This window comes from Octopus sinensis, unplaced genomic scaffold, assembly GCF_006345805.1.
Source record: "Octopus sinensis unplaced genomic scaffold, ASM634580v1 Contig18641_ERROPOS877441+, whole genome shotgun sequence".
NCBI lineage: Eukaryota > Metazoa > Mollusca > Cephalopoda > Octopoda > Octopodidae > Octopus > Octopus sinensis.
In genome coordinates this window covers 172,501-182,970 of record NW_021835958.1, presented here as the reverse complement: position 1 = coordinate 182,970, position 10,470 = coordinate 172,501, and the positions used below count along the sequence as shown (strand labels likewise).

The following is a 10,470-nucleotide window of genomic DNA, read 5'->3' as shown; positions in this document are numbered from 1 at the left end:
ATAATCATCTTTCTACTCAAAGCAAAGTCGATGAAAAACAGCCGGCAATATCAGAGTCTTGTACTTCCTTATTCTATGTTTTACTTTTGAAAGTCATCCTCATGCTTTAATGTTAGACCTTATGAAGCGAGAATTAACGGATAAACGCGTCAAAAAATCAAATCCCAACGAGTATAGAAAATGAAAACACTTTGTATAATACAGTTTGTTATGGAACACCAAATACCTTGAAAAGAGAGGAATCGTCATGATTGGCTAGAGTGCATTTGATCTGTTTATTTAATCCGGCTAATCTGCATTTAAACATCAACAAAGAATTATTTCAAATTATATACTCGGGTTTTAGCTAAGTTATTTTTAATAAAATATTTTGTCAACAATCTGCTTAAATATTTCCAATGCTTATACCCGGTTCCTAAGGTGGTGTGCTCGAATTGTTAGCAAGCTGAACAAAATGCTTCACGGCATTTCGTCCATCTTTAAGTTTTAAGTTCAAATTCAGGTCTTAAGCCAGTAGTAGAAAAGAATAATATACCCGCCCCTGCTACATAAAATAAAATCCAAGTTGATATTAAATTTGACAAGGAAAGACAATCTATGATTGCAATGAATTGTTAAAGTACAAAGGAATAGAAGATACTCATAGGTTAATGATATTGCTATATGATATGTTTATCACTGTCTGCTAGGAGATGATGTTTTGTGGTGGTGGTGGTGGTGGCACTTTATGAATTTATTACTAGCACATATGTGTGACAGTGTATATACTTGCGTGTGCGTGTATAAGAACGTGTTCTGATGTGAATATGTGAGCTTGCAAGTATTTTGGAATTTGTAAGCGTATATGTATATGTTTATGTATATATATATATATATAATATATATATATATATATATATATTATATATATATATATATATATATATATATATTATATATATATATGAGACAGAAGACGTGTGTGTATGACAGGCCATTTACTTGATTCCACTTAAAATCAACTTTTCATCCGATTTCATTCATGCTTGGCACACACATCACTTATGTTCCACAGATGATTCTATACTCTTAAGATTTTTCACTTATGGAGTAATATGAAGTAACGGGAATTCTAGGTCAGAAGGTCAGAAAAACCTTGTAAGGTAACTATTGTGGACAAGGGAGGTAACTCTTTGCGAAGTAACATTCAGAAATGATTGTCGCCCAGTGGAAACGACGAAAACAAAGCCCGCCTACGCGGATGGATTCAGCCGTGTACAAAGACAACACAATCAGACACGTCTACACAGTTTACCCCTTGAACTCTGACTGCTTACATCTGCGGCTATTATTTCATGTCATTAATGGACCAACCTCCTTCGACGACTTTTGCACGGTAGACGACCACTTATGCGGCACTTTCGAAGACGCTTGCTCCAAAAGGGAACTTTTGGTTACAGAGCAATGTGATACTGCACATATGATAATGCACTCGAAGTGGCCTTTCTGTGTCGTCCTCTGAACAAGCTCCGACACCGTTTTGCAATAATGCTGGTTTTCCGCAACCTGACAGATGCACATTCACTTTGCAGCGAAATATCATGGCACATTGACTCTTTGTATTTATTCCAGACTCGCCAAATCACAAGTAGGGTTGACACTCCGTTGCCATTTACAACCGAAGGCTTCTTTTCTTGGAAGACTTAGTTATGGCAACTGGAGGTCAACGATTAGACGCTTATTCTCTCAACAGTCCAGACAGAAATGAAGACGTCTGTCCCAATCGCCTCATTCTCAGAGAAACATTCTATAACATCCACAAACTCAAACAATACATTGCTGACAACGAGCCGCTTCTGAATTCCGATCAAGCTGACGTATACAATTTCGTCCTCGGAAACATCAACACACGCACTGGCGGAATCATCTTCTTAAACGCACCCGTTGGGACTGGGAAAACATTCCTCCTGAATCTTCTTCTTGCGAAGTTGAAGCATAATGGTGACTTTGCTATTGCTGTTGCCTCCCCAGGAATAGCCTCGACTGTTCTCGACGGTGGACGCACAGCACACTCTACCTTCAAATTGCCTTTCAATGTAGCACATCAAGAAAACCTAACGTGCCACATAATACATTCCTCGGACGAAGCGACAATTTTGAATAAGTACAAACTCATTGTTTGGGATGAAGTAACTATGTCCTATAAATGTTCCCTACAAGCACTTCATACCACAATGAGAGACTTTAGAGCCAACAACAACATCCTTGAAGGTGCGACTCTACTTCTTGCAGGAGATTTTCGACAAACTATGCCTATTATACCCAAAGGTACACTCGGTGCTGAACTTAATGCCTGCTTTAAAAAAAATCTCTTCTTTGATTGCATGCCCATTGAAACAACTCACCATCAACATGAGGTCAATCCTGGTTTTGTGTATTCCGTTATAAGATTTGGGTAAACGGCAAAACAAATCATCAGAGATGTATTCACCTTGGCCAATGGTGGTAGTGTCAACGTATCTGTTGTCATCGGACGTAAATTTGACCATTGCCAATTTTAAGGAGCATTTCTGAAAACTGGGTTGTAGAATAATGGCCTATTCTACAACCCAGTTTTCAGAAATGCTCCTTAAAATTGGCAATGGTCAAATTTACGTCCGATGACAACAGATACGTTGACACTACCACCATTGGCCAAGGTGAATACATCTCTGATGATTTGTTTTGCCGTTTACCCAAATCTTATAACGGAATACACAAAACCAGGTTGGCTTCGCAACAGGGTTGTTCTTGCACCTACAAATGCAGCTGTCGAAACTCTTAACTACGACTTACTCAGTCAGCTTCCTTCTCAAGAACGTTGTTATAGATCAGTTGACAAGGTTACTGGCCTCGATCAGGTTACACACTTTCCAACAGAATTTCTCAACTCCCAAGATCCTCCAGGACTCCCTCCCCATGAACTTCACTTAAAAGTCGGTTGCCCTGTCATCCTCCTACGAAATCTAAATGCGCCCATACTATGCAATGGAACTCGCCTAGTGGTCAAACAAATGATGGACCACGTCATTGAAGCCCAAATTATCACGGGACACGGCAAAAACGATACCGTTTTCATTCCGAAAATTCCGCTAACCCCAACAGACTGCCCCTACCCTGTGCAGAGAATGCAGTTCCCTCTAAAACTCAGCTTCTCCATGACAATTAACAAAGCACAAGGTCAGTCGCTGAAAGTTGTCGGATTGGACCTTCGAATATCGTGATTTTCACATGGACAGTTCTACCTCGGTTGTTCCAGAACTGACCATCCAGGCAACTTATGCTCCTGAAGGAGGAACACAAAAATGTCATCTACAAAGCAGCCCTACAGTAGTTACTTCTCTAGTGCATTCTTCACGTCTTCGCCAAACTGTTGCCATTAGCAATCAGACTTCCTGCAAGCATTTCATTGATATTTTGCTCCATTTCCGTGATTGCTGTTAACAGTACATTGCCTTCAATGACCCTTCTTACTTCACGCACACTGTTCACACATAAGCATGCTCTGACATTTTTATATAGGCCATTATTCTATTTGTGTGTTTGCTATAAATGTTTGCTTTTCTTTATCACACATGACTTTCATTGAAAAAAGCTTCAACGCGGTTTTGTCAGGCATTACGAGAAAAATAAGTATATGATACAAAACACTTCAAGCAAAATATAGGATCTCTAATGCCTACTGCAATTGCGATCATATTTCATGGACTTTCATTTATTACTAACTGCCAAATTTGTATTCAAAAAATGTATTCAATCCCTAAGTTCCTTAATACCATCTCATAAACTACTAACGAAAATGGTAATAATACATTTTACGTTTATCAACGACTTCTAACTGCAGACTAATTCAACTTAAACCGTCCACAGGAGAACACCATTATAATAAATTACACCATCCAAAAGACGGGTGAATTTGCTAGTATATATATATATATATATATATATATATATATATATATATATATACTGTTGTGTCTGGGGAAAGTCATTTTCTTTTTTTTTTTTTGCTTTATAATCTAACACACTCACCGGTAAAACGAAATATATATATGTATATACATATTTCATTTTGGGATTTGGCTTGCAAGATTCTTTATATGAGTTCGTGTTTTGAAGCATATTCTGTTGTGTCTGGGGAGAGTAATTTTCTTTTTGTGCCTTATAATTTAACACACTCACCGTACGTGTATATGTGTGTATCTGTTATCTTTTAAATGATTCAGTCATTATACTGTGACCAGGCAGGGGCATCTCTCTTAAGAATATCAGCCGAACAAATGGACCCAGTACTTACTTGTTCAAAGCCTGGTTCTTGTTCTATCGGCCCCTTTTGCCGCAATGCTTGATTGCAGAGACATAAACTCACTAACAGAGGTTGTCAACCGGTGGTGGAGGAAAATACACAAACACACAAACACACACACACACACACACACACACACACACACACCACACACACACACACACACACACACATATATATATATATATATATATTGTTAGAATACGACCGTACGTGAGGAGTTTGGTGACATATTTCTCCACTTGTACAGCGCACGGCCGCATCCTAACATAACATATTGTTATAAGCCATATGTCATGTTTATATACAGTGCCAAAGTAAATGATTAAAGGACGCCAGAAACCGTTCTACTTTTATAAAGAGAAGATAGATTTTATTCACAGTGTACAAAGTGATTTGTGATTATTAGCGTAGTGTTGTGTCATGAATGCATGCTTATAATATATGTGTCTGTGTGTTCGTGTGTGCGACAAAAGTACAGAATAAGGTGCATGCGAATACAACAGAGCATAAGAAAAGTCTCAACAATTTGAGTTAAAATGGAGTTATTTTAGAATTATTTTACCAGTTCATATAGTACACGATAATGAGTTCTATAACAAGATTTGAGTCTCGGAGCGGAGATTAGTTGAATCACTTGTTGCGCATATTTTTCTCTTGATATAGATATTCTTTCAGATATATATACTGCAACTGTTTTTCCGTGGTGACGTTTTCACACTAACAGCATGAGTTGAATCTATATTTATCTTGTGTACAAGTTGAAATCTTCGTAGATAGAGACGATGCTGGTGATGACGTTCTGTCTGTCGCTGGTTTAGAATAGCGTCTTCATATTGTGGTTGACTTGGATGTCGTCTGCCTTTCGAACTGGAACATGGTTGAGTAAGCTTTGTGTGGTCTCCGACCAAGACCTTAAAAGATCTTAAGCCGAAAGACGGTGGTTGAGTAAGCTGTGTGGTCTTAGAAGGTTTTAAGCCGAAAGACGGTGAATCATGAAATAATCAGCCTATTTATGGAGTTAAGATGGCTCAAATAAAAGGTCCTATCCTAAAGCCGTGATTGGTCAGTTTACACACTGGCGCGAAATAAGTAGAGAGACAGACCGCGCTTAGATGCTAACCAATCAGATCAGTGGACACAACAAGGTTAAACTAGCCAAAAATGTTTGTAATCTCAAACGAGATCATTCCTAATGTTCTTCTCAAACAGTGAAGATAGCAATGAAGATAGCAATATTGCTACAATATATAACAAATAACAACAGAATCATTGGCAGAAGCTAACTAGGAATCATGAACTGGCACATAATGTTGATTCTTGGAATATTTTTTTTAACGCTTAATTCGTGTATATACACCTGATGAAAACGGTTTTTTTCGCACGATGTAATAACTCTATTGATCAATAAAATCAACTCGTTTGAAACTACTGGAGTGAATGAACCGATTTCTATCTGTTGCTGTTTGGTTGTTACCCACCTTACTCGGAAAGTGCAATTAGCGCCGATCTTGAGTCTATTAAGTGTAGGGCAACTGGTGCAGTGTGTTCCCAGGTGCAACCTTGGGATTCGTGTCATATTCAGTCGGATGATTGTGATCTTATATGCAACTGGAATAATATTAATCCGTCTGTATTTCGGAATCTACATATATGTTCCTCTAATTTTGAACCAAACTTTACTGTTTAGGTACCTGATCCACTCGAATCCTGAACTCATATATATATATATATATATATACAACACACACACACACACACATATATATAATATATATATATATATATATATATACATACATACATACATACATACATACATACATACATACATACATACATACATACATACATACACACACACACACATACATATATATATATCATAGTAATAAATGTGTAAGATATATGTGTGTGTAGTGAATAAAGTCGTATACGTATGTATGATAAATATATTGCTGCCATACTCTGTAAACTGACACCATTGTATATGGCTATCTCTACAAAATTACCCCGAGAACTATTCGACTAGTTTCGATCGATTATTACCGACTTGTCAAGTATAGCAAATGTATCTATTGTGCTGAGCAGTTCTTGTGTTCATTATACAATGGCCTTATTACAGTGTGCATATTTACAATAAATTGATACTTTGCGTATAAAGATAAATTTAGAATTCTTTTCCACACACTATGCACTCTCTGTACCATTTCCCTCCCTCAACCTCTCCGTTTTCCTCTCACTCAATATATGTATGTATGTATGTATGTATGTATGTATGTATGTATGTATGTATGTATGTATGTATGCATGCATGCATGCATGCATGTATGTATGTATGTATGTATTCATGTATGTATGCATGTATGTATGTATATACACGTGTGCATGTATGTCAGTATATATTTATATATGTGTGTGTATACATTTTTACATATGCATAAATAAGTATACATGTGGGCGCGTGTGTGTGTTTGTATTTGTGTTTTCACACACTCATACATGTGTGCGTGAGTGTATGCATATGTAACACATAGTCGCATACATTGAAACATTAAAGCACGTAATGCCCACACACAGACAGATAGACACACACACACATACACACACACGCACAGATATAGACAGACAGACAGACACACAGGCAGACAGACACGCAGATGATGGATAGATAGATAGAGAGAGAGAGAGAGAGAGAGAGATAGATAGATAGATAGATAGATAGATAGATAGATAGATAGATAGATAGATAGATAGATAGAAGATAGATAGATAGATAGATGATAGAGATAGATAGGTAGATAGATAGATAGATAGATAGATAGATAGATAGATAGAAAGATAGGTAGATAGATAGATAGATAGATAGATAGATAGATAGATAGATAGAAAGATAGGTAGATAGATAGATAGATAGATAGATAGATAGATAGATAGATATGTTTCTTTATTAGCCACACAGGGCTGCACACAGATAGAACAAATTACAAGGTAGAGCTTTTCTTTTGAAGGTTTAAAAAAAAAAAAAAAAAAAAAGGAAGGGGGAGTTTCGATCAAAAGGGATCGTAAAAGGAGAGAAAGAGGACAAAAGAAAGGGGGTGTTAAAAAAAAAAAAAAAAAAAAAAAAAAAGGGGGAGAGGAAAAAAAATTGATCAATAGGGATCGTTATCACAGAAATGTCAATATGAAGTGTAAAGGGGAGGACAGGTGAGGTTTACCCGTGGAAAGAAAAGCCTACGGAAAAGACCACGGTAACCTCGGTCAATGAAGTCACATTTTATATTTCTTTTTTTTTTTTTTTTTTTGCAAATAAGCAACTCTCTGTTTTCGATTTCTGGGTTCATAGGACTATGCTCAAGGTCGCTTCGTCATTCATACGTGCCATTCTTGCTACATTCACCCATCTTTTTTTAAAACATTCGCTAGACAAAACTTGCCTCTCTACTCTCACTTTCCTTTCAAGTGGTACTTGAAGAAGTTGATGAGAGATTGACCAGAGAGGAAAGTGTGTTGTCTCCAATCCTTTCAGACGCGTCCACCAGATACATTCTTTCGCCATAGCCACAAGGATGATGAAAATAGCTCTTCCTTCCCGTTTGAAGGAAGGAGGCGTGACAATATTGACGATAGACTCAGCTGATAAACCGACTCGTCCAACACGTGACAGCAGTTGTTCGACATAAGCCCACAGGTCGGAAATTGTTGGACACTGAACGAGTGCGTGCAGAACGGTTTCGTCGCTCTGACCGCATCTCGGGCAGGTCGGCCCCGTGTTCTCGAGCCGTGTCTGTAGAGCTTATCCCGAACGGGTAGCGCTTCTCGGTAGCACTGCCAGGCCAGGGATCTCTGGAAGTTGTCCATGGGCCCTGGCCCGAAAGTCGTCCCGAACAGGCGGGTCAGGTACTCTTCGTCGACGTCCAGGTTCGCCCCGAGCTCGTCGTCGTACCTCCCCTCCACTAAACCCCTATAGAATGCTTTGAAGTCACTTAAGGTCGACCCAGGACGGCAGAGTTGCTTGAGAGCAACGCGACACTCGCGGTGCCATTCGCCCTTCCTCGGCCTCTTTTTGATCCACGACTGCAGTTCGGTCATGGAGACGAGCTGCGGGAAAGCGTGCCTCACAAACGGCGACCACACCTGTTCACCGTCGTCTACATAGAGCCAGAGATGTCGCAGTCTCAGCGCGTGTCTGCGCATCATCAACCACGGCATGCCCAGCCCTCCTTTTAACGGGTGTTGACAGCAAATGGATCGCCTGACCATCGGGACGCATCCTTTCCACAAGAAGCGAAAGAGGATGCGTTGTAGTTTGGTGATGGTAGGGTCGGGACAAGGTACGACGGTCAGGCGGTAGTAGATGACGGACGCGATGTACGTGTTCGCCACCTCCGCTCGACCTTTTAGGGACAGTTTCCTCTCGGCCCATTGCCGGGCGAGAGAGTGACCACCCTACTCGTTATCTCGTTCCAGTTCTTCTCCACTTGGAGGTCCGGACCAAACCAGACCCCGAGCAACTCAACCGGGCCGTCGGTCCAGCGTCCCACGACGGAGGCGCTGGTGGACGGCATGGGCTTGCTTCTCCAGGTGCCTAGTCGCAAGCCCACTGACTTTTCCCGGTTGATTTTCGCTCCTGTCACCGCTTCGTAGTTTTTCAGTGTCTCGCCGACCAGCTCGATGTGCTCGTGGCTAGACACTATGACGGTGACGTCGTCCGCGTATGCAGACACGCTCGTCCCGCATCCCAATTCTCGCGGGATGCCCCTTAGAGTCGCCAGCTTCCGCAGTAGTGGCTCAAGAGTCAATACGTATAGAAGCGCCGAGAGGGGGCATCCCTGACGGACCGAACGTGCAATGTCGAAAGGTCTCGATAGATGTCCATTTACGCGAATTACCGAACGGATGCCTCTGTACAAGGCAGCTATCCAGCCGCGGAAGACGGGACCGAAACCAGCCGCTCTCAGGACTGCCTCCAAGTATCGATGGTCTACCCTATCAAAGGCTTTCGATTGATCCAAGTTGATCAGGGCCCCACCCATGCCAGGTTCGTTAACTACCCTGTCTATGATGTAACGCATCAGATGGAGGTTGTCATGGATGGTCCGGCCTGGCACGGCGCATGTTTGCGCCTTGTCGACCAGTTTCTCGATGACAAGCGCCAACCTCTTGGCTAGCACCTTGGCCAAAATTTTCAAGTCTGCATTAAGCAGAGTGGTGGGCCTAAAGTTATCTATTACATTTCCCTTGTTTAGATCTTTCTTCAGCAGTGTTACGGCTCCTCGGCTCACAAAACCAGGAATGCTCCCGTTTTGCTGCCAGTTGCAGTACACCGCCGCCAAGAGATCTCCAAACAAGTCTGGCATACAATTGTAAAGCTCGTAGGGTAGACCATCCAAACCCGGTGATTTGTCCTCGAGCATTCTGCCATCGCTTCCCGCACTTCCGCCGCCGTGATGGCACCTTCGCAGCACCCTGCCCTTCTTGTCGAGAGTCGTGGTAGGCTATGTAGGTAGGCACTGAAGTCCACCCTACGTTCTTGCCCTCCACTCGTTCCGAACAGTCGGGCAAAATGCTGCTGAAAGGCCTCACACATTTTACTTTGCTCGAGCAATTCGCGCCCCTGTTCATCTACCAGTGACCGAATGGTGGCTTTGTTGCCCTGTTGCGCCTCTGCACCCGGGCCTCTCTCGCGGCTCCAACACCTTCGTTCCTTAGAGCACGCATCCTAGCTCTGACAGCACATCCTTCGTGTTTGGCGTTGAAGTGTTGGTCGAGGGCCAACCTCGCCGCCAAAACGTCGGATGCGATGCCGCTTCTAATTGCCTCTTCTAGCTTCTTAACTAGCTCACCCTCTACTCTATTTCTATCTATGGCTAGTGCTTTGCTGTGTACCTAATCGCTTCTGCTTTTACTGCTCTCTTGAGGGCAAACCACCATTGTTGTTGATGATGGCTCCCGTCAAAGCCCTCTTACTAGTGTGCTAATCCGAGGTAGATAGATAGATAGATAGATAGATAGATAGATAGATAGATAGATAGATAGATAGATAGATAGAAGATAGATAGATAGAAAGATAGGTAGATAGATAGATAGATAGATAGATAGATAGATAGGTAGATAGATAGATAGATAGATAGATAGATAGATAG

The 10,470-nt window shown here is 41.2% G+C and overlaps 2 protein-coding genes across 2 annotated transcripts; both read left to right on the top strand.

The window, feature by feature from the left end:
- Positions 1-1,688: 1,688 nt before the first annotated feature.
- On the top strand, positions 1,689-2,438 carry LOC115231481 (ATP-dependent DNA helicase PIF5-like). The gene has a single exon (XM_029801497.1). The coding sequence runs from the start codon at positions 1,689-1,691 to the stop codon at positions 2,436-2,438; it is 750 nt and encodes a 249-aa protein (XP_029657357.1).
- A 201-nt stretch (positions 2,439-2,639) lies between these two features.
- Positions 2,640-3,242, top strand: LOC115231480. Its single transcript, XM_029801496.1, has one exon. It carries the CDS (start codon positions 2,640-2,642, stop codon positions 3,240-3,242), a length of 603 nt encoding a protein of 200 aa, XP_029657356.1.
- The last annotated feature ends 7,228 nt before the right edge of the window (positions 3,243-10,470 follow it).